Source organism: Protomyctophum parallelum, assembly GCF_964188405.1.
Source record: "Protomyctophum parallelum genome assembly, chromosome: 21".
Classification (NCBI taxonomy): Eukaryota; Metazoa; Chordata; class Actinopteri; order Myctophiformes; family Myctophidae; genus Protomyctophum; species Protomyctophum parallelum.
Genome location: NC_139713.1, coordinates 4,446,100 through 4,472,100, shown reverse-complemented (window position 1 = coordinate 4,472,100; position 26,001 = coordinate 4,446,100). Strand labels below are relative to the sequence as shown.

The following is a 26,001-nucleotide window of genomic DNA, read 5'->3' as shown; positions in this document are numbered from 1 at the left end:
CCTCACATGTTCTCCCCGTGTCCCCTAGGGTAGGTACCCTCACATGTTCTCCCCGTGTCCCCTAGGGTAGGTACCCTCACATGTTCTCCCCGTGTCCCCTAGGGCAGTGGTAACCACACTTTTTCATGTCAAGTGAAACAAAATCTACATTTATTACATTATTACATTTGAAAACATATGCCAGTGACCCCGATATATTAATTTCATGGATAATTGACAGTGAGTGAAAGAAATGGGGTTACTGTACATTTGTCCCACAAATTGAGACCCTGTCTGTCCCACACTGTGACTGATGACAGGGCAATTGCATCAGCGTTCAAACGCCCTTAATAGTTAGTCCACTAATAGTTGGCCTTCTGTTGTAAAGCTCTCTCGTCGTCTCTTCCTGCAAGATGTGTTTTTAAGCCTGCATGCATAATAGCAAAAAAATAAAAAATAAAGCATGATTTTAAAACAAAATGTGAGACACCAGATGAGTTTATATAAATGATAGCCAATAGGCCTATGGTCGAACATGACATCAAGGCATGAGCCTTGATCGCGCGCTACGAGCTTGTAGGTCTGCTATTTTTTTGAAAAATCGAAGAACGACTGACATATAGAAACATAGCTTTTTCAGAAAACTGTCAGGATGTGTAGAAGAATTTTTTTTAGAATCTGATCTCAGGTCAGAATGGGTTAAGCCATTCTGAACGGGAACCCATTTTGGTGTTAGCATCATGTTGTGCTTTAGCTATTGAAAAATAGCAGATCTACAAGCTTTTTAGAATCTGATCTCAGGTCAGAATGGGTTAATCAGACCAGTGGTGTGTCCAGTGGAAACCTCGTATGAATCTGATCTCAGGTCAGAATGGATTAAATAGCAACTCAAGCAGTAAAGTTGCTAACCCGGTACTCCAGTATCGCTTGTGTGGGACAAGTGGGAATGGGGGGACGGGGTCCCCCCATCCCACTTCTGTCCCACTTCTGTCCCTCAGTCTGGATCGCTTCTTTCCCCTCCTGGCTTTGCCCTGGGTTGGTCGGCTGAGGCTCCCAAAAAAACCAACATGTTTACCATTTACTAATGACCCTCTGTCTGTAGGGGACCTTTTCCAGGTGACATGCCTTTGTCTGCCGTTTAAAAAGACCTCAGATTGGTTGTCAGTTTCGACGCTGGTTTCGAGGTCGTTCCACTGATGTGAGGCTCCTCCTATGGAAGTCAATGATCCTTTGGCCCCGTTACTGCTAACCCTAACCCTAGCCCGTTACTGCTAACCCTAACCCTAACCCTAACCCTCCCTGTTAAAAGCAGGGAGGCTCTGATCTGCTACACTATGGCTCTGATGAAACACGTTACTGTTACTGTTAAAAGCAGGGAGGCTCTGATCTGCTGTACTATGGCTCTGATGAAACGCGTTACTGTTACTGTTAAATGATCTGCTATACTATGGCTCTGATGAAACACGTTACTGTTACTGTTAAATGATCTGCTGTACTATGGCTCTGATGAAACACGTTACTGTTACTGTTAAAAGCAGGGAGGCTCTGATCTGCTGTACTATGGCTCTGATGAAACGCGTTACTGTTACTGTTAAATGATCTGCTATACTATGGCTCTGATGAAACACGTTACTGTTACTGTTAAATGATCTGCTATACTATGGCTCTGATGAAACACGTTACTGTTACTGTTAAATGATCTGCTGTACTATGGCTCTGATTAAACACGTTACTGTTACTGTTAAAAGCAGGGAGGCTCTGATCTGCTATACTATGGCTCTGATGAAACAGGTCTTTTTTTACCCAAGAGAAACATGTCTTTAAACATACTGAGACCTCACCATGTATGATCTCATGGTTATTATGGACCATGGTTATTTAATGGTAACCCTGGGTTCTACTGGGAGGAAGTTTAAATCTCTGATCTGGTTCCTATACACCTGTTCTGTGTTGATTTCGTCGACTAAAACTAAGACGGACATTTTTTTCCGTCAACTACCTTTTTTCACTGATGATGAAAACTAAACGAAAACTGAATGAAAACTAAGCTATGATATGACTAAAACTAAGACTAAATGTATACTGACAATTTCGTCAACAAATAAAAACTAGACCAAACATGTTAGGAAGGGACTATAGTGGACAAGAGATCCAGTATAAGTCATTTTACACATGGTTGCATGCTGATAAATAGCAGATCTCACAACGATCGGCTATTTCCAAGATGTAATTGGCACAACATAAGGGAGTTAAACTATAGTTTAGTCTCCATATCCATCAGTCTCCATATCCATCAGATCTACAAGCTCATATCGCGCCACCGAGTGGCGCGCTACGAGCTTGTAGGTCTGCTATTTTTGAAAAAATCGAAGAACGACTGACATTTTTTAGAATCTGATCTCAGGTCCGAATGGGTTATAATCAGACCAGTGTGTGTCCAGTGGAGAAACCTCGTATGAATCTGATCTCAGGTCAGAATGGGTTATACCCTCCAAACCCAAAATGCAACGCAGGTATTTCACTGATGATTTTGCTTAGATCACCTTCTATAGCATTAACTCTTCACTTGTCTTGGACGCTGTAGCGCTCCGTTATCGTTTCAATTCAAACCTATGAGACCAAACCTCTTCTCGATTGCTTTTAGCTCTGTCTGAGGGCAAGTATACCGTATATAAAACCAATTACCACTGAACATACTGTAACATAATGTAAGATTCTGTAACGTTTAAATGTCAGTGTTCAATACAAAATAAAGGTTTTTTTATATTGTATATTGCTATAATTATGTTTTTTAGTTATCTATTAAAAAGAGAAATACTCTCACACTAAACCTGACATTGGGCGACCTCTGGTTGGAGGCCCTCAGTAAGTAGACAGAAATGTACTATCTAAACTGAAAGATGGATACAATGTATGTAACCTAGATACCACACCCTGATGGAAAATGCTGTTTATTTTATTTTATTATTATTATTTTTTTCTTCTTACTATGTTCATTAGTACTTTCAAAACTAGTTTACTAATTACTTTTACTGTCTTGTACTGTCTGTCTTTGTTTTATTTGTCTTGTTCTGACCTTGATTGGGGGGGAGGGGGGGGGGATATTTACATGTCGGATACAACAAAATGTACACATATGTTTTTTCATTTGTTCATCAATAAAATTAAAAAAAAAAGTGTTAAAAAAAAAAAAAAAAGAGAAAAACTGAATGGAAAGCACTTTGGTTCAAACTTCGTGCGGTTTTCTAAAATGTGCTACATTACAAATAAAAGGTGACTTGACTTTTTTTTTTCCTATTTTTAGACGAGGCCAGTCGTCTGCAGGCTTTGAGGTCGGCCATCACACTTCTGTCTCCAGTTCCTCCCTAATATCCCATGATCTCCATGATGTTCTCTCTGCTGTCGCCCCACCGCGGCCCGGCCCAGCGCGGCCCAGCCCGGCCCAGCCCAGCCGCGTGCCTCTCTCTGTGTCCATCGGGCACCCACGGGTGTGATATTGTGGGCGTCGGCACTTCTTGCTCCCTCTATAGATTAACCCATTCTGACCTGAGATCAGATTCTAAAAATGTTCTTCTACATCCTGACAGTTTTCTGAAAAAAGCTATGTTTCTATATGTCAGTTGTTCTTCGATTTTTCAAAAAATAGCAGACCTACAAGCTCGTAGCGCGCCACTCGGTGGCGCGCTATGAGCTTGTAGATCTGCTTTTTCAATAGCTAAAGCATAACACGATGCTATAACACCAAAAGGGGTTCCCGCGCAGAATGGATTAAAGCTGCCTTTGTGGCGCCGGACAATGCCAGGCCCCTCCCCCGATGCTGAGCCCGTGCTTTCAGCATGGCCCCTTGCCAGGGGAGGCTTTAAAAGGGTGGGGGCGCGTGCATGCTCTCATTCTCAGGCCAGGACATCTCCCCAAGGGCATCAAAGCAAGGTGAGTTCCTGTCCTCCTGTTCTCCCCCTGCCATTAGCCCAGCCAGCCAGCCAGCCAGCCAGCCACCATGCAGGGCCCAGCTCCGCCACACACACACACAGGCCCCACACTCACACTCACCATTAGCCCAGCCAACCTGCACTGCCACCAGGGACACATGCAGGCCTCACACTCACACCCTCCATTAGCCCAGCCAGCCGGCCAGCCACCAGGGCCCAGCCACCGGCACCACACACAGGGCCCACACTCTCACCCTCTCGGCCCCCTTAGCCCCACACAGACAGCAGCACACACCCAGGCTCCATGCAGCTATAGGCCCCCTTAGCCCCACACAGACAGCAGCACACACCCAGGCTCCATGCAGCCATAGGGCCCATAAGGCCAACAACATACAGCCAGTCCTTTGGTGAGATCACGGTTGATTTTTTTAACTCTGGTTGGGCACCAGGGTTGTGCACCCCCCCAAAAAAAAAAAAAAAATCTACAAGCTATTTTTCATAGCTTATATTATATATTATTTATACATATATATATTTTTTTTAAATAATTTATTTATTTATGGTGCTACTAATTTTTTTATAATATTTATTCATTCATTCATTTATAATATTCATAATTAAATATTCACACGGCTTGTAGATCTGCTATTCCCGTGGTGGCGCCACACACGCACACACACGCACACACACACACACACACACACACACACACACACACACACACACACACAGGTATAGATAGATAGACAAAGAGGAGGATTTAATCAGACCAGTGTGTGTCCAGTGGAAACCTCGTATGAATCTGATCTCAGGTCAGAATGGGATAAAGCTACAGCTATCCTCCCAGATGAGGCCTCCAACCCCCCCCCCCCCCCCCCTTGGTGTATACAGTATAGTCTCCAGTAACTGTAAATAGATGCTGCTATGATGCTTTTCAACCAAATTATTATTATGCACTATAGCAGGCCAGGCCGACCCTGCTATATCCAGGCCACCACTCTACTATACTGTGCATCCAGGCAGTACACAGTACAGTACAGTGGAGAGAACCTCTCAGTCATAGAATGTAGCTGCATTGTGCCTCTGCATTGTAGCACTTCAGGCCCCTTTTCATCACAGGGACAAAAGAACTATGTTAGTGTAAAACTGTATAAATGGAAGTGGTGGTGATGAATACTTTATGACACTGACAGTGTCCCGGGGTGCTGACCTGCCCCGTTGGAGCGACTGTATACTTCTTTTTTTCAAAACGCCCTGTTTTCTTTTCAGCTGCATTTTTGTTTCTTCCCGTAACTATTCAGCAGCTGTATATAATAATGTGTTTATACTTAGCTTAGCTCACGGGGTCACGCATTTGCTCGATAGTCAGCGTTTGCAAACTTTTGATGGTTAACTTGTGTGTGTGTTGACCTGGGAAATGGAGCGGGCTGTGTGTGTGTGTGTGTGTGTGTGTGTGTGTGTGTGTGAGAGAGAGAGAGTGAGAGAGTGAGCAGTGTATAATTTTCAGTGTTTTTGTCCCAAATCCCCTTAAAAAAACCAATGTATTTCTCTTTCTCTTTTACAGACAATCATGACTCATCACTGCACCAAGTTCTCCGGCCACTGGAAGGTGAGAATAATTCGTTGAAACACAGATTTTATAAACCTGAATCACATGATCTCCACATCACACGAGAATATACTTCTCAAACTTGCATTTATAATCAAAGTCTAAGTCAGGATATATAATCAACTATTTCTTGTAAGGTGACTTGATCTCAAAGTCAATATACCCTTCATGCAACTTAATCGTCGGTAATAACAAGTCTATTTATGTCCAAGCGTCTAGGATTATTCTGCTATAGTATTCTTCTGCTAGGATCTAGAGTAGAATAAATACTGAACATCTCCGTTCAACTACATAGCATCACTTTCCCTTCTTAGACGCTGTACAAATACAAATACAATGACCACACATCCTAAAACAAAACATGGCTACAATCTCTAGGCAAATACATATTGATTTTGGAGGTTCCGGCAGGGAACATTGAGGTTCTTTGGGAGGTTTCGAAGTTGACCCTTACTCTATACATGCCTGCATGTGTGCTTCCGGTTCCTGCTTGTCTCTCAGAGAGATCATAGTCTCTACTTCCTAATTCCTATCTCTCCTCGGATCATTTACTACTACAAAACATTATCTTAACTTAGTGTCCTCCTGTGTCCCTGCTCGTGTCTCTCAGAACATTGTCTTAACATACTGTCCTCCTGTGTCCCTGCTCGTGTCTCTCAGAACATTGTCTTAACATACTGTCCTCCTGTGTCCCTGCTCGTGTCTCTCAGAACATTGTCTTAACATACTGTCCTCCTGTGTCCCTGCTCGTGTCTCTCAGAACATTGTCTTGACATACTGTCCTCCTGTGTCCCTGCTCGTGTCTCTCAGAACATTGTCTTAACATACTGTCCTCCTGTGTCCCTGCTCGTGTCTCTCAGAACATTGTCTTAACATACTGTCCTCCTGTGTCCCTGCTCGTGTCTCTCAGATCATTGTCTTAACATACTGTCCTCCTGTGTCCCTGCTCGTGTCTCTCAGAACATTGTCTTAACATACTGTCCTCCTGTGTCCCTGCTCGTGTCTCTCAGATCATTGTCTTCGACGAGGAGTGCTTCCAGGGCCGTCGCCATGAGTTCACCTCCGAGTGCTGCAACGTGATGGAGTTCGGCTTCGAGACCGTGCGCTCCCTGAGGGTGGAGAGCGGAGCGTGAGTCTCACACTCACACACACACACGCACACACACACACACACACACACACACACACACACACACACACACACACACACACACACACACACACACACACGAAAGCGTGTGCACACATGTACACACACGAGCATATATAGACTAACCGAGTTTCGGTTTCGTTTTTGGTCATATCACTTTTAGCGATAGATAGATAGAGTGTATATAATAAATAATAATCATCATCCTTCTTCTCTGTCTTGGGGGTGTACAGCTGGGTGGGCTACGAGCATGCCTCCTACCAGGGCCAGCAGTTCGTGCTGGAGAGGGGAGAGTACCCCCAGTGTGACGCCTTCGGAGGCAGCAACGCCTATCACATCGAGAGGATGACTTCCTTCAGGCCCATCGCCTGCGCTGTAAGTCAAACAGCCAAACCAAACCAAACCGAGTCCCATTCTTTGCCACCATCGCTATAGTTTCTACTGCATCTCTTTCCATTATGCTATATAGGTTGTCTTTGTTTGCATTCCCCAATATTCAGTGTACTTTGAACCACTTCAAAACCATATACAATTTACAATTTAGGCATTTAGCAGACGCTCTTAATCCAGAGCGACTTACATTAAGCAAGAACAAAAAAGCATGGGAATACATCACATAAAAAAACATTTATCATAAAACATGCGTAAGCTAAGAAAGTAACAGTGGAATATCTATATTATGAGACTATACATATAAACTATATATCTATACTACTATGCTATACATATGTACTATGACGTGCTATGACTACATATACAATGCAATTATAGTGCTGTCTACATAACATGCTATAAGTCTGTATCAAATGCTATATCTAAGCCAACAGAAATGCTATCTAAGGGGGTGGGGTAAGTGCTATGGGCCATGATGGAGTCTGAAAAGGTGGGTTTTCAGACTACTACTTATAGTTGACCGGTGTTTCCCCGCTGGGCTCCATTAGCAACCCCCCCCCCCCCCCCCCCCCCCCCCCGTTGGCTTAAGTTAAAAGACCGTCCAGACATCAGAGCGCGGCGGCCAAACTATTAACCGACTATAAATCAGCCTTTATTTACTGAGCGAGATGAGTGATGTGTTTGTTTGGCCCGTTGGCCCGTTTGTCCTAAATGAGTGATGTGTTTGTTTGGCCCGTTTGTCCTACACAGAACCACAGGGAGTGTCGCATGACCATCTTCGAGCGTGAGAACTTCATGGGTCGCAAGGGCGAGCTGAGCGACGACTACCCCTCCCTCCAGGCCATGGGATGGTGCAACAACGAAGTGGGCTCTCTGAGGGTGCAGTCCGGATCGTGAGTGTTATTATTATTATATCTCTCCTATTTTTCATGGTTTCACAAGCATCATCATCGTCGTCGTCGTTGCAGGCTTTCCCTGTAAGACTTGCGGGGGCCCTAATTTCATCAGCGCTAAAACCCCCCTGTCCCTAAACTACTTTGCCTTCTTTCTTTACTGATAGATAGATCGATAGATAGATAGATTCTTTATTTCTGTGTCATTCCAGCCCACATGGACTTACAGGACACACCATATCATTGCTTCAATATTGCATTGTGTACAAGAAACATTTTTACACAAACAAAACATTCTGCCTCATTTCCCACGATTTGCATAAAAAGTCTGCCAAAGCAAAAATACCCCATCCCAAAACAAAACTCCAGCTTCTCATAGTCCTCCAACCAGAAAAAGCCAGCACAGATGGTTGTCATCTTACAAAACAATACATGTCTTAACTCTTCATATAAAGGGCAGTAAAACAAAAAAATGAATTTCATTTTCAATTTCTTTCAAATCACACACTACTCACAAAAATGAGTAAGTAGTTTAGGGATAATGGCTTTAGCATGGACAGAAATAGAGCCCTTGGTTCACAAATCTCTCTGGATGTTTAAGTACCTTCATCTCTTGCCATTGATGATGATGTATGGATGTATGTATAACATATATTTTTTCCCCCTTCCTTCCAAACAGCTTCGTGTGCTACCAGTATCCCGGCTACCGTGGATACCAGTACATCATGGAGTGCGACCGCCACTGCGGAGAGTACAAGCACTTTAGGGAGTTCGGATCCCACTCCCAGACCCCTCAGATCCAGTCCATCCGCCGCATCCAGCAGTAAACTCCTGACCCCCTCACTCTCCCATGTGACGCTTAACCTTTGAACCCTCTTCCCAAGTGCTGAATAAACTGTCTTTCTTAAACCCTACTGACCTCTGACCCAAATATATATATATATCTGTGTGTGCGTGTGTGTGTGTGCGTGTGCGTGCGTGCGTATTATGTATATATGACAAAGTATACGTGTGTCTGATGGTTCAATACAAATGAAACCTTAACAGATATAGTTACTACTACCACACGCATAGACGCTTAGATCCATCCATACATCCATCCAATCCAATCCAGGGGTTCTCAAGCTTTGTTTGAGGGGTGCTAGCCCCTCCTATATTCAGCTAAACAGAGGGTTATGCGCATGGATAAAGTCAATGGCGCAGATCGAGTGGCAAAGTGAGTGACTCAGTGAATTTAAAGTCATTTAATGCAATCAGATATAGGGCTTTTCTGTGTGGATGTATTATGGGCTGTCACGGTCAGAAAGGATCAGTGTTTTGCCACTCAGTAGGCGTTCCCGCATAACTATTAGTGTAGATTTTTCATCGAACACGCCTCCCTCACTTCACATGAGTGTGATTTTTTAATTTTTTTTTTTTCAAGGACCTCCCATAACTATGTGAGCATACAAATGCAACCAAATGGACCCTTCTTAAACAACACAAACAGGAATTCTGATTCATGATAATTGTATCTTCCAAATCCTACATGGAATTGTATATGCACGTCGATGCCTGTTTTTGGCATGAACGTTCAAATTAGAAAAAGCGTTGTTCAATATATATATAATATAATAATATAATATTCACAACCAACTCAAATGTGAGGTTGTTGAGTATTGCGAGTCGTATACGATCTCATATTTAACCAGCGGGAAATAGCCCATTGCAATTTGTATTCATCATCTTAATGGGTTTTCTCTCAATTTCATGAGTTATTTCAAAGATTATAAAGCATAATAGAATGAAATGCTTCTTTTAAAACTCTTAATGTGAAAAGCTAAATCAAATAATATTTCTAAACTACTTATAATACAGAAAAGTTCAAAGGAACCTTTAGTTTTTATTCCTGCTGTCTGCCCTATAAGTCTAACTGACTATATCCTATTCTGACCTGAGATCAGATTCATACGAGGTTTCCGCCGGACTGGTCTGATTGACCGATTCTGACCTGAGATCAGATTCTAAAAATGTCAGTCGCTCTTCGATTTTTCAAAAATAGCAGACCTACAAGCTTGTATCGCGCCACTCGGTGGCGCGATATGAGCTTGTAGGTCTGCTATTTTTAAATAGCTAAAGCATAACGTGATGCTGACACCAAAATTCACCCATTCTCTCACACACACACACACACACACACACACACACACACACACACACACACACACACACACACACACACACACACACACACACCGATGTGCAAGGCACCAACCAGCACATCAGGAGCAATTATTTAGGGGTTCAGTGTCTTGCTCAAGGACACACTCTGGGGGAGCCCACAGGGTTCGAACTGGCAACCTTGCGGTTGCCATCCGGCCACTCTACCCACTGATCCACCGCCGGTACATAGGAGGGCCTAGAGCCCCTCAAAGAAATAAACTATGGGAGAGCAGTACCGGTTTTGGCCACTACACGGCACTACATTTCCATGGATGTAAAATGAAAGCATAACTCATAATTATGATGGAGTTGTTCTATAGATTTGGTTTCGTTTTAATATTAAAGCACATTGACACACACACACACACACACACACACACACACACACACACACACACACACACACACACACACACACACACACACACACACACACACACACACACACACACACACACACACAGGTCCATGCTGTTCAGCAGCATTCAGTACTTTTGAATGTTTGATTGATTGATTGATTGATTGATTGATTGAATAGGCCTACTTTATTAACAGTTTGCAGAAAAGTAGCCCACACAGGGTCTGCTTAAGAGGATTTCAATTAAACCCAAAGAAAGCCTATAGTATCAGCTATCATGGCTGGCTTGTTTCCATTGGGGTCAATTCCTATTCAATTCCATCAGCACATTTTAATGACATATTATACAAATACTGAAATGCATACCAATTTTTGGGGGAAGTGACTCCTTGACTTGAAAAATACATTTTTACAGGCTCCGTTCCAGATCCTCCTCCAACCGACTCTCTCTACTTAGGCGCCTCCAAACTAAACTCCACGTTTTGCGGGCGACCTCGGCGCCGCAGTGTTGGGAGGAAGTTGGTAGTCAAAAGAAAATGCAACACTGGGCTCTGGAAGGCTAGCTAAAAAAAAGGAAGCAGAGAGAAGAAGATCTAGTTTTAGTACAGTATACGGAACGGGGATTACAGTTAAACCAAACTAAACCATATATATATATATATATATATATTGAATCCGTGTGTAATAACATGACATCAATAACATGACATTAACGATCGTCGTTGTCGCCACCGGGATCGATACGATTATCGGAGTCATCAGGAGCCCAGCGAGCAGCAGAGGAGGACTAGTACACAGTTGCTAACAGCACAGTACAGTATCATACAGTATCATAGCTGCTGCTACCGAATGGCAATGTAACTAACACTGCTGCCTGCCTGCCTGCCTATAGGATCATATACATATTATATATTATATTATATATAGCCTACTATGGATCAGCGCCGCCACAGACTGCACATTACATAATACATATCGACATAATGCTGCATAAATATCGGAGCGTTTTAAAAAGGAGACTCTACAATAACAGGTCTGACTAATATACAGTAATGGCTCGGTTTGTTATTATTAATATGGACTGACTGGGTGGTGTGGCAACACACACACACACACACACACACACACACACACACACACACACACACACACACACACACACACACACACACACACACACACACACACACACACACACACACACACACACACTAGTCTGTGACACACGCACACGCACACAGTAAAAGAATAGAACGAATATATATGATAGACCACACACACACACACACACCCTCCCCCAATACAATCCATCCGTCCGTCCGACCCGACCGACACAACCTTCCCCCTGACGCCCGCGGTTCGGTCGCTGTGCGCCGGGCTCGCTCGCATGCAGCCACCGCCGATCTCCCCTGAGACCCACGACCACCAACCGAACCTAACCGAACCGAACCAACCGACAATGGATTATCACTGTCATTATAGGCTCTTTTTTTAAACGTTTATTATAAGCGTTTTGGAGGAATATATATATAGATATATATATATTTTTTTTCGTGACTTATTTTTTTTTGTCTTTTTCTTGACGTGTTCGTTCGACTTGTTACTTGTTTGTGTGCGTGCGTGTATGCGTCCGTCCGTGCGTGTCTGTGGAAGCTTGTATTCTCACGACGGTTTCCAGTGTGTGTGTCGCTAACGTTAAAGCTAGCTCCAGTGTGTGTGTGTGTGTGTGTGTGAAGGTAGGTCGGCATCCTACTGCGACAGAAAAGGAAAAGAAAAAGGGGGGACATATTTTTTAATCATTTTGGACCTTATTAACAATGACTACCAGTGATTTAATTCAATAACACCCCTCGGGACATATATATAGTTAGATAGTTTTATTATTCGCTGGGGCTATTTATAAGCTTTAGCTAGCTAATTGAAGCTAGTAAAAAAAAAGCCGTTTAAAAAGCCGTTTCAGTCAGTCACACGCGTGGCTGGCTGTGTGTGTGTATGTGTGTGTGTGAGGCTTCTTCTCCTAAAGCCCTGTCTGTTTGTTTGTGGTGACTTATTATTTTTTAATTTCTTTTTAAAACCTTTTTAATTCCCGTGTGGTCGTTTGGTTGGACTGTAGTGGACTATAGTGGACACAGGACGGCGGCGGTGCTAATATCTAAAAAGCCTCTTATAGCGGTTGGTTTTTTAAACCGAGCTTCCATCCATCCGTCCGTCCACATTTCGGCGGCGTGGTGTGATTGACTGAGCCGATAAGCAGCGTCTAATCCCGGGGAAACAGGAAGCACACACAGCACAGGCAGCGGCGGAGCGGAGCGGAGCGGCACACAAACATCCATTCGGCGGCGGTGTGGATTTCATGGAATGCAAATCATCGTTGAATCTCGTCCCCAACAACCCACCACCCACCTTCCCCCGATTTAATCCACTTTCTCGGTAGCTGTGGTGGTGTTTTTTTTTCTTATTTTTTTTTAATTCGTTTTTTTTTCCTGACGTTTATTATTATTATTATTGGCACCTCCAATAATATATATCCCCCTCGTAGAAAAAGACTAACAATTTACAGAAACAAACAAAGCAGAAAAAGCAGTGTTTTTGTGGACGTTTCTGCTGCTTTTGCCAACATTATAATATTATAAGACCCGTGGGATCCCCAACCAACCAACCATCATCATCATCTGACCGGACTGAGCGTCAGGTCTGCAGCGGCGGTGGATGTAGGATACACAGCAAGATCACATTACTGTCTACAAACCCAGCGTTCACTTGCAATATTTACACTTCTGGACGAGAGGGGCTTCTATAGGTCGGAGTGGACCCCCGACGACCCCCTCTCTCTCTCCCACCCACCCACCCTCTTTTTGTGCACTGAATGGGATTGTATTTCTCATCCATCCAGCGACCTTATTGGTGATTATCTATATATAAATAATAATAATATCGTGATAATCGATCAAGTCAAAAAGATGTCACCGTGTCTCTAGACTGTCACACTGATTGATTGATTGATTGTCGTTTCATTGACCCGGAGGAGCCCGGAGGAGACGGTCTGTGTGACTGTAGGCGGACCCCCCCCGAACCGAACCGAACCGAACGGACCGGTCGATGGTCGGTCCCCACCACCACCATCACCACCAGCACCACCACCAGCAGCAGCCGCCATCAGCTCACTCTCTTCGGCGTGTAGTTGTCATTATGCACGTCGGTGGTGGCCCTTGATGCCTGGCAGGGAGGAGAGGGAGGCCACAGTTTTAATTTTGACCCACTCGTTTTTTTTATTTTTTATTATAACATCCCCCCCCCCCGAATTCTCTAATAATCTGACTGTGTTGTGATTATCGACGCGTCGTCGGATCCATCCAGCCTGCCTGTTTGGCCCAGAGGGCTTGGTTGAAGATGGCGGACCTGGAAGCGGTTCTCGCCGATGTCAGCTATTTGATGGCCATGGAGAAGAGCAAGTCCACCCCGGCGGCCCGGGCGAGCAAGAAGATCATCCTGCCGGAGCCCAGGTGAGTCAGACTATTATTATTATTATTATTATTATTATTAACCCATTCTGACCTGAGATCAGATTCATACAGAGGTTTCCACTGGGGACACACACTATGGTCTGATTATAACCCATTCTGACCTGAGATCAGATTCTAAAAAAAATGTCAGTCGATTCTTTTCAAAAATAGCAGACCTACAAGCTCGTGGCGCGCCACGAGCTTGTAGGTCTGCTATTTTTCAATAGCTAAAGCATGACATGATGCTATAACACCAAAATGGGTTCCCGTTCAGAATGGGGTAAGAGATGAAACCTGTGCTTGTTACGTTTACCTCTGTCCTCCATGTAATGAGGGACTATATCAGTGCATTCTTCTGTGATGTGATGCATATATCAGTGCCTGCCTGCCTGTGCCATACAACACAGCCAGGGGAGATGAAAGGCGTGTTAACTCTCTCTTGCAAACCAACCGGTCACACTAGTAGGGACAAAGCGAAAGAGAGCTAGGGCATCTTTAATCATTGAACCACAGGGCATGTAACACTTAGACATGTAGCACCTGTGTGTTAGGCTGTGTGTGTGTGTGTGTGTGTGTGTGTGTGTGTGTGTGTGTGTTGGGGATGGGTGTGTGTTGGGGTGTGTGTGTGTGTTGGGGTGTGTGTGTGTGTGTGTGTGTGTGTGTGTGTGTGTGTGTGTGGTAAACAGATTATTAAAGGAGAACTTTTGGGGTTTTTTTTTTTCAACCAAGGTTCATGTTTTAGGTTGTTATTAGAGAAAGTAAAAGATTATGGTAAATTTTGTTTTCATGTTCTGCTTTCCCAATTCTATAGCTATTTGTGAGCAACAAGTGGCTAAATATGTCTTTTTAACACAATCTTTCTTTTCTTTATTATTATTTACTATAGTCCTCCTAGACCCCAGGAAATTACATCTGGCCACAGTAGTTGATTTCCACGTGTCTGAACGAACAACTGACTGATAACTAAGGGGCTGCCATACTGTGTGTGTGTGTGTGTGTGTGTGTGTGTGTGTGTGTGTGTGTGTGTGTGTGTGCATATTTAGCCACTTGTTCGAATGCCCCCACTGTCAAAAACAGCTAAAATCGTTAAAATGAAAGAAAGCAGCAAATGTGAAACACTCATCTTTTACTGTCTCTAATAACAACCTAAAACATGAACCTTGGTTGAAAAAAAAACAACCTAAAGTTGTCCTTTAGCTAGCAGCAACTGTGCAAGTGACTCGTTGGAATCGTGACACATCTGAGCAACACCCGTGCATTTCGTTTATAATTTGCACGCTGGCAAATCTAAATATTAATATTTTAATTATGCTATTTCCTACATTGGGAACCCAGAGTAATCTAGTAAGAGAGTGGCGACACTAGCATTGTCGCCCATTGTATAACGATGGAATGCAGAAGTGCTCATTCTATCTCAATAGGATAGTTCCAATGTGTGGAACTATAGCCCAATAGGCACCCCGCTTTGTCTCAATGGGATAGTTCCAATGTTTGGAACTATAGCCCATAGGCACCCCGCTTTGTCTCAATGGGATAGTTCCAATGTTTGGAACTATAGCCCATAGGCACCCCGCTTTGTCTCAATGGGATAGTTCCAATGTTTGGAACTATAGCCCATAGGCACCCCGCTTTGTCTCAATGGGATAGTTCCAAGGTTTGGAACTATAGCCCATAGGCACCCCGCTTTGTCTCAATGGGATAGTTACAATGTTTGGAACTATAGCCCATAGGCACCCCGCTTTGTCTCAATGGGATAGTTCCAATGTTTGGAACTATAGCCCATAGGCACCCCGCTTTGTCTCAATGGGATAGTTCCAATGTTTGGAACTATAGCCCAATAGGCACCCCGCTTTGTCTCAATGGGATAGTTCCAATGTGTGGAACTATAGCCCATAGGCACCCGCTTTGTCTCAATGGGATAGTTCCAATGTTTGGAACTATAGCCCAATAGGCACCCCGCTTTGTCTCAATAGGATAGTTCCAATGTTTGGAACTATAGCCCAATAGGCACCCCGCTTTGTCTCAATGGGATAGTTCCAATGTGTGGAACTATAGCCCAATAGGCACCCTGCTTTGTCTCAATGGGATAGTTCCAATGTTTGGAACTATAGCCCATAGGCACCCGCTTTGTCTCAATGGGATAGTTCCAATGTGTGGAACTATAGCCCATATAGGGCACCCGCTTTGTCTCAATGGGATAGTTCCAATGTTTGGAACTATAGCCCATAGGCACCCGCTTTGTCTCAATGGGATAGTTCCAATGTTTGGAACTATAGCCCATAGGCACCCGCTTTGTCTCGATGGGATAGTTCCAATGTTTGGAACTATAGCCCATAGCACCCCGCTTTGTCTCAATGGGATAGTTCCAATGTTTGGAACTATAGCCCATAGGCACCCCGCTTTGTCTCAATGGGATAGTTCCAGTGTTTGGAACTATAGCCCATAGGCACCCCGCTTTGTCTCAATGGGATAGTTCCAATGTTTGGAACTATAGCCCATAGCACCCCGCTTTGTCTCAATGGGATAGTTCCAATGTTTGGAACTATAGCCCATAGGCACCCCGCTTTGTCTCAATGGGATAGTTCCAATGTTTGGAACTATAGCCCATAGCACCCCGCTTTGTCTCAATGGGATAGTTCCAATGTTTGGAACTATAGCCCATAGGGCACCCCGCTTTGTCTCAATGGGATAGTTCCAATGTGTGGAACTATAGCCCATAGCACCCCGCTTTGTCTCAATGGGATAGTTCCAATGTTTGGAACTATAGCCCATAGCACCCCGCTTTGTCTCAATGGGATAGTTCCAATGTTTGGAACTATAGCCCATAGGCACCCCGCTTTGTTTCAATGGGATAGTTCCAATGTTTGGAACTATAGCCCATAGCACCCCGCTTTGTCTCAATGGGATAGTTCCAATGTTTGGAACTATAGCCCATAGGCACCCCGCTTTGTCTCAATGGGATAGTTCCAATGTTTGGAACTATAGCCCATAGCACCCCGCTTTGTCTCAATGGGATAGTTCCAATGTTTGGAACTATAGCCCATAGCACCCCGCTTTGTCTCAATGGGATAGTTCCAATGTTTGGAACTATAGCCCATAGCACCCCGCTTTGTCTCAATGGGATAGTTCCAATGTTTGGAACTATAGCCCATAGGCACCCCACTTTGTCTCAATGGGATAGTTCCAATGTTTGGAACTATAGCCCATAGGCACCCCGCTTTGTCTCAATGGGATAGTTCCAATGTTTGGAACTATAGCCCAATAGGCACCCCGCTTTGTCTCAATGGGATAGTTCCAATGTTTGGAACTATAGCCCATAGCACCCCGCTTTGTCTCAATGGGATAGTTCCAATGTTTGGAACTATAGCCCGTAGGCACCCCGCTTTGCGGCGAGATCAAAGCGTGTCGCCACTCTCTTACTATTCCACTCGGATTGAACCATCGAGCCCGTATATTTTATTGCATTTCTCCGTTAACTAGACTTAACTATGCTCGACATTGACATTGGACAGTATCATGTTCTGTCAAGATGCTGTCAACTCCATTAAGCCATTCTGACCTGAGATCAGATTCATACGAGGTTTCCACTGGACACACACACACTGGTCTGATTAACTCATTCTGACCTGAGATCAGATTCTAAAAATGTCAGTCGTTCTTCGATTTTTCAAAAAATAGCAGACCTACAAGCTCGTAGTGCGCCACTCGGTGGCGCGCTACGAGCTTGTAGATCTGCTATTTTTCAATAGCTAAAGCATAACATAATAACACCAAAATGGGTTCCCGTTCAGAATGGGTTAAACCATCTTTCAACCTGTTGTCCCTTTTTTCCCCGACATTGTTTTAAAGGCGTGAATGTGAAAAAGAAAACTGTATAAAAATGCAGATCAAATTAGTAAATAGCAGAGGCATCAAATATTAATAAGTATAGTAATTGAGTTCAGAGGAATATTGCAGGACCTCACTGGGTCTGACTGAAGCTTCTATATGGCCTGACCTAAACTTAGCTCACCACAGGCACAGACACACACACACACACACACACACACACACACACACAGTCACACACACACACACACACACACACACACACACACACACACACACACACAGTCACACACACACACAGTCACACACACACACACACACACACACACACAGTCACACACACACACACACACACACAGACGCACACACGCACACACGCACACACACACACACCCAGGATAGTCATCGTTCTCAAGATGTGTGCATCGATCTGCTCCTTACAGAGACAGCGGCTTATCTTATCTATCTTATTATCTTTACTGCTCTACACGACCTTTGTACTTCCATAATTAGCCCACTTGTAACGGCTGCTTCCTTTTTTTTTAACGTCTGCCTTTATGTTCCCTTTCATTCGGCGTTTGGGTGGGTGGGTGGGTGGGTGGGTGGGTGCCACTAATTAATTAACCCGTTTCGTCCTGACAGCCAATGTTTCTATATCAGTGGTGCTCAATATTTCATGTCCCCCAGAATCATCTGTTATTGGCCAGCATGACATATTATAATGCTTAAAACGCCAAAAGGCGTTCCCGCCCCAAAATGGGTTAAATATAACCCTTTAGATCACGATCAGCCCTGCATATATATATATACTGTAATAAAAGTTTGCATTGGCATCAATCTCTTTTTGCACAATGCAAATCCTCGGCTTGCATACGACATTAGTTGTTCCTGCGGTTTGAGTTAGTTTGTATATAGTCTACGGCAGGGGGGGGGGGCAACTTTGTCGATGGCGAGGGCCACTATATTTCCACACTCACTCCAGAGGGGGCCACAGTGCGTATTACTGTCGTATATTTGAATTGAAAACCTGAATAAGTTTTTGCTATTTTTGAATTGGAATCCTGAAAAGTAACCTTTTTTCATTGAATTTCAAATGCATTTAGTTATAGCTCTGTTCACTTTATTAACTGTTAACATGACTACATTGGACACAAAAAGACTAACATTTTAATACTAGTCATTAAGTACTATAGTCATTTAATACTAGGCATGAACTAATTAAAGCGGGTTTTGGAATTGTAAACAGCTGAAATCAATCAGTATTCTGATATTAACATGCATTAGGTCAGGGGTCCTCAACTAGAAATGATGAAGGTCCACAAATATGTTTTTGAATAAGACCGAGGTCCGGTCCCATGCGCGGCGTCCATCGGAGAGCGGGCCTCTATGCCCGTTTAGTATGGTCAAGCCAAGCTTATACAAATCAGATCACCTTCCACCCAACCAATAATGGGGTGCAGAGTGCAGGCCTGGAGTGGAACTCCAAATCAGGCCGGGAGTTATACGCCCTTGGCAGGCCACACTGCGCGCGCGCATAGCGCGCGCCAGCATTTTGGAGGCCCTTGGGGGACATTTTGGGGGCCTTTGCAGCAATTTCACATGAGAAATGTACCATCTGATGTTATTTATATTATTAACTTAAAAAAAAAATATATATATATATATATATATATTTTTTTTTTGGTGGTCCGCAAAGAGGTGGTCCGCGGTCCGGTCGCGGACCGCGGTCCGCCAGTTGAGTACCCCTGCATTAGGTGAATGTGGGGTGAATGTGGGGGGCCGCATGTGGCCCCCGGGCCGCCAGTTGGCCACCCCTGGTCTAGGGCTGTGTGTATAGAGCGTCGCAGTCCCTCCCCCTTTCAGAACAACCAACGGCCCAGGAAATGAAATGCAATGCATTCTGACCATAGGACTTTCTTAAAGTATTTATTTAAAGACGGTTACGCCGCGGACAAAGCCAACTCGGATCGTGACAAATCATGACAATGAACACGATAATATTCTGGGGCCGATCAAATCATTAGAAAGAAGAAAATAAAGGCAGGAGACATAACACTATTTGTTTTAGTTTTTCTTCTTATAAATTATTTGATCGGCCCCAAAACATTGTGTTCGTTGTCATGATTTGTCACGATCCGAGTTGGCTTTGTCCGCGGCGTAACCGTCTTTAAATAAATACTTAAAGAAAAGCCTATGGTCAGAATGCATTGCATTTTCATTTCCTGGGCCGTTCGTTGTTCTGAAAGGGGGAGGGACTGCGCCGCTCTGTAGAGAGAGTAGACCTGTAGGAGATAAAACCTCCTGTGAAAGAGGATGTGGTCTATGGCTCAGTGATACATGCAGACTAGGGCTGCCTTTCATAGTTCATATACTTATCCCATTCTGACCTGAGATCAGATTCATACGAGGTTTCCACTGGACACACACTGGTCTGATTAAAACCCATTCTGACCTGAGATCAGATTCTAAAAATGTCAGTCGTTCTTCGATTAAAAAAAAAATAGCAGACCTACAAGCTCGTATCGCGCCACTCGGTGGCGCGATATGAGCTTGTAGATCTGCTATTTTTCAATAGCTAAAGCACAACATGATGCTGACACCAAAATGGGTTCACGTTCAGAATGGGTTATACAGGCTCGTCTCAATTCTCACCGATGGTAAAGCTTTTTGCTGTCTTGATAACCGTCCGTCCGTGCCAGTCGGTGTCGTTTTTTGTGCAGCAAATTTCTATTTTAGTTTTAGTCATATAGTCTCTTCAATAGTTTTCACTTCGTTTTTAGTCACATTTTAGTCACCTGGAATGTTCTAGTGTTTAGTCCTAGTTTTAGTCGACTAAATGTCATACGATTTTAGTCGACTAAATCTACAGTTGATTTAGTCGACTAAAATGTGTTTTTTGACGGGCCTTTATGTCGTTATAATGACATATTTTACACTTTGGTTGCATGCTGAAAATAGCAGATATACAATCTCACATGCGACGCGTTGTGAGATTGTATATCTGCTATTTTCAGCATGCAACCCAGCATAAAACTGGATCTCTTGTCCACTAGTCCCTTTTTAGTCTAGTTTTTATTTGTCGACGAAATTGTCAGTATATTTAGTCTTAGTTTTAGTCATCATTGATTCGTTTTTATTTCGTTTTAGTCAGTGAAAAAAGGTTAGTTTTAGTCGACAAAAACAACACTGGTGCCAGTTGGCAGTATGGTTGGTTTGTTTTAAGCAGAATGTGATACAAAACGCACTCGAAAATTTTAGGCTGTGCAAAAGTTTTTTTGCCCTTTTTTTACACGATTATGTATCGTTCGCTTCTTCTGGTTTTGGTTTTCGGCCCTGGTGTATTCTCTTGTGATTTCAAGGATTAGGCTACATATTATTAGACCCAGCAGTCATATGATTGATTTGTGTTAGTGTCTTGTACTTTTAAGGCAGTTTCCAAACATAAGCAGAGCCTGCGTTGTCAGACAGTGTTGGATCACCTCATGTCACTGCTGAAGATACCCTGGCTTCCTGTGTTTGCCAGTCAAAGCAATGGAGGTCACAAAGGAGGAAGTCATATTCTCGTCTTAGCCAACCCTGCACATTTCATGCTTTCAGTTATACTTGGTTTGCGCGCTCGTTTGCGTGTCCTGTTCAGGAAATGGCAGATCTGCAAGCTTATGCGCTGTGTGAGCTTATGCGCTGTGTGAGCTTATGCGCTGTGTGAGCTTATGCGCTGTGTGAGCTTATGCGCTGTGTGAGCTTATGCGCTGTGTGAGCTTATGCGCTGTGTGAGCTTGTAGAGCTGCTATTTTACGGCGTGCAACACCAACGTGCGACCGACAAAGTATACATCGGGCTTTAACCCATTCTGTGCGGGAAGTGGGAACCCCTTTTGGTGTTTTAACTAAGCATTATGTTATAGTTTAGCTATTGGAAAAATAGCAGATATACAAGCTCGTATAGCGCGCCACTGCTATTTTAGGGGCAGGAGCCTATCTCCTGTTTCTGTAGTGTGAGGCAGCTTGATGTACAAGTACACCCCCTGGACATGACGCTAGTATGTCGCAGGGACTTATACCCCCAATCCAACCCTTGATGCTGAGTGCCAAGCAGGGAGGCACTGGGTCCCATTTTTACAGTCTTTTTGGTATGACCCGGCCGTGGATCGAACCCCCGACCTCCCAGTCTCAGGGTGTTGTTTTTGGCAGCAAATTTCTATTTTAGTTTTAGTCATTTAGTCTTTGGACTGAAACTTCATTTAGTTTTAGTCACATTTTAGTCACCTGGAAATGTCTTAGTGTTAGTCTAGTTTTAGTCGACTAAATGTCATAACATTTTAGTCGACTAAATCTACAGTTGATTTAGTCGACTAAAATGTATTTTGGCGGGTCTTGATGCCGTCGTAATGAGTGTTTTTACACTTGCGACGCGTTGTGAGCTTGTAGATCGGCTATTTTCAGCATGCAACCAAGTGTAAAATGACTTATACTGGATCTCTTGTCCACTATAGTCCCTTCCTAACATTTTAGTCTAGTTTTTATTTGTCGACGAAATTGTCACTATATTTAGTCTTAGTTTTAGTCATTGTAGCTTATAGTTTTCATTTAGTTTCCATTTCTTTTTGTCAGTGAAAATAGGTAGTCGACGAACATTTTGCGTCTTAAGTTTTAGTCGACGAAAACAACACTGGTGGACACTCTAACCACACGGCCACTGAGCTGGGCTTTACTTAATACTATTGTGACTCGTGAGTTGTTCCTGGTAGCTAGCTGTCTCTATCATGTTGAGTCAGCCAGCCCTTGAAGAATAAACCCTTTCGGTGCATTGTGTGTACATTGTGTGTACATTGTGTGTACATTGTGTGTACATTGTGTGTACATTATTGTGTGTACATAACACTCAGGCTGGGCTTTGCGCTGTGGAATCCTTCACACAGTTCCCACAGTTCCCTTGAAACTAAAAGTTGCACCGACCTCCTCCTCGGCTGCATGGAGTGGAGTGCAAAACGCATATTTTCCATTTTGTGACGTTGGTTGGTATCGTGCAAACGGCTTTTTAAACAATCTGTTATTTACTGAATTCTTTGTCTCTTCAGTGTCATCTGGACTTGTCAGCTGAACGGAAACGAAACGATCGCAATTCTTTCATACTATTGCCTCGACTACAATAATATGAATGAACAATATGAATGAGATCAGATTCTAAAAATGTCAGTCGTTCTTCGATTTTTCAAAAAAAATAGCAGACCTACAAGCTCATAGCGCGCCACCGAGTGGCGCGCTATGAGCTTGTAGATCTGCAATTTTTCAATAGCTAAAGCATAGCATAATGCTAACACCAAAATGGGTTCCCGTTCAGAATGGGTTAAATGGTGAAAATAGCAGATCTACAAACGGGTGGCGTTGCGTATTGCATCACGTGACAATTAGACTTTTAGACTGTCATACATGGGAATTGACCCGGCTGCAAAAAATAAATAAAATCATTGTGATTTTATTTATAAAACAAACGGGCGTCCGGGACAAGAGAAAAAGATGCTACTTGGTGAATCTGGCTATAGGCTAGGCTAGGCCATGCCAGGCTAGGCCATGCCAGGCTAGGCTAGGCTAGGCCATGCCAGGCTAGGCCAGGCTAGCCAGGCCAGGCCCAGGGGTCAAGTTTCCTGCCTGTGGTTCAAATCCTCCACCTTGTCTAAGGCTCTCCAACCATCACTTCAGTTTAACAGATGTTGACGACTTGACATTAAGGGTTGCCACACCTGCTCCTCCTGACAGGTAAACGGAGACTTTCGAGCAAGGTGGAGTTTGCGTTCAGCTTTCCCGACCGGGCAGACTGTGCCTCATTTGAGAGAGAGAGAGGACACACACAACCGTAGACCTATAAACACTATGGGAGTCGCATGCTATTGACCCATTTTGACCTGAGATCAGATTCTAAAAAATGTCTTCTACATCCTGACAGTTTTCTGAAAAAGCTATGTTTCTATGTCAGTCGTTCTTCGATTTTTCTAAAATAGCAGACCTACAAGCTCGTAGCGCGCCACTCGGTGGCGCACTACAATCTTGTAGATCTGCTATTTTTCAATAGCTTAAAGCATAGCATAATGCTAACACCAAAAGGGGTTCCCGCCCCAAAATGGATTTAAGGGTTGCCCCACCTGCTCCTGACCGGTAAATGGAGACTTTGGAGCAAGGTGGAGTTTGCGTTCAGCTTTCCCGACCGGGCAGACTGTGCTCATTTGAGAGAGAGAGAGGGGACACACAACACAGAACCGTAGACCGATAAACTACTATAGGAGTCACATGCTATTAATGTAACATACTGTACATCTGACCCACCATATTAAATCAAAACAAAAGCCTACAGCTCGTTTCCATTGCGGTCCTCAGTGTGAGGTGTGCATGGCGTCATGGTGGTGGTGAGTGAGTGAGTGAGTGCACCAAATGCATAGAGTTCATGATGTGCTAATGTGTCCCTGGGGGCTCATATGAAGACGTCTCTGAGTGCTGAGTGGGTGTGTGTGTGACTGGGTGTACACCTGCCACTCAAAGGCTGTGTGTGTGTGTTGTAAATACATGTGTACACTATATTATAGGGATGCACCGCAAGGGGAAATTCTTGGCCGAATACCGAATACCGAATATAGGAAACAGTTGGCCCGAAAACCGAATATCCGAATATGATGAATATTATATATATCTTTTTTTGCTACCATTGTTGTCATGGCCGTACCTTTAAAGCTACCTGATTTATGGCAAAATAAATGGGTTATGGCAAAACTTAGCTTAAATATTAATCACTATTATATGAGTCCTAAAACATTTATTCTTCCTCTTTTGATTGCATTCATTGCATACGCTATATTCGGTGATATATTTTCTGCCTATTCGGGGGCCGAAACCGAATAGGCCGCAAAATGCATTTTTTTTTGGCATTTTCTGCCGAATATTTTCTGCGGCCGAATATTCGGAGCGTGACTAAATATATTACTTATATCTACGACAGGGGAGGGAAACTCTAAGCGTTGCCCGTGACCAGGACCAGTGTTGTTAGTCTAGTTTTCGTCGACTAAATGTCATGAGATTTTAGTCGACTAAATCTACAGTTAATTTAGTCGACTAAAATGTATTTTGGCGGGCCTTGATGCTGTCGTAATGACTGATTTTACACTTTTGGTGTTAGCATTATGCTATGCTTTAGCTATTGAAAAATAGCAGATCTACAAGCTCATAGCGCGCCACCGAGTGGCGCGCTACGAGCTTGTAGGTCTGCTATTTTTGAAAAGTCGTGAAAATATGGTGCGACGCGTTGTGAGCTTGTAGATCTGCTATTTTCAGCATGCAACCAAGTGTAAAATGACTCATACTGGATCTCTTGTCCACTAGTCCCTTCCTAACATTTTAGTCTTTTTTTTATTTGTTGACGAAATATATTGTCAGTATATATAGTCTTAGTTTTAGTCACCATAGCTTGGTTTTCATTTAGTTTCCATTTAGTTTTAGTCAGTGAAAAAAGGTAGTCGACGAACATTTTTCGTCTTAGTTTTAGTCGACGAAAACAACACTGACCAGGTCTATGCAAACATGACAAACTTGGCCATGACTAAATTTGGACTGAAAAAAAGGAAAAGAAAGAAATCTACCAAATCAAGTTCCTTCTTGAAAGAAAAATAGAATAATTGCAAAACAAAACAATCAATGATTTCAGCTCTATTTTTTGGTTTACAATGACGGTATACGTCAATCTCTGCATGAGATTTATTTTACACGTTTATTTTTAATTTTTGTTTGAATCGATCGCGATTATGTACTGTACCTATTGCAGCAACAACCTGTCTAACCCATTTTGCGCGGGAACCCGCTTTGGTGTTAGCATTACGTTATGCTTTAGCTATTGAAAAATAGCAGATCTACAAGCTCATAGCGCGCCACCGAGTGGCGCGCTATGAGCTTGTAGGTCTGCTATTTTTGAAAAATCGAAGGAAACGACTGACATAGAAACATAGCTTTTTCAGAAAACTGTCAGGATGTAGAAGACATGTTTTAGAATCTGATCTCAGGTCAGAATGGGTCTAACATAGAATTGACTCAAATATCCACTTTCCTGGCAGATTATCTGTCCATCCAGTTGTGAAATACCCACTTTTCCTGGTAACTAACTACCCCCTTTCTGCAA

At 43.4% G+C, this 26,001-nt stretch overlaps 2 protein-coding genes across 2 annotated transcripts in view; both read left to right on the top strand.

The window, feature by feature from the left end:
* Positions 1 to 5,392: 5,392 nt before the first annotated feature.
* cryba4 (crystallin, beta A4) lies at positions 5,393 to 8,780 on the top strand (the record flags this gene model as incomplete). Its single annotated transcript, XM_083793853.1, has 5 exons — positions 5,393 to 5,517; positions 6,528 to 6,646; positions 6,901 to 7,042; positions 7,811 to 7,953; positions 8,633 to 8,780. The coding sequence occupies exons 1-5, from the start codon at positions 5,479 to 5,481 to the stop codon at positions 8,778 to 8,780; spliced, it is 591 nt and encodes a 196-aa protein (XP_083649979.1). The 5' UTR covers positions 5,393 to 5,478.
* A 5,123-nt stretch (positions 8,781 to 13,903) lies between these two features.
* The window catches only part of grk3 (G protein-coupled receptor kinase 3), a gene marked incomplete at both ends in the record, with an annotated part of 89,702 nt that continues 77,604 nt past the window's right edge, over positions 13,904 to 26,001 (top strand). Inside the window, one exon of the mRNA XM_083792957.1 lies at positions 13,904 to 14,016. Coding sequence (XP_083649083.1) covers positions 13,904 to 14,016 — 113 coding nt within the window. The remainder of the gene's footprint in view (positions 14,017 to 26,001) is intronic.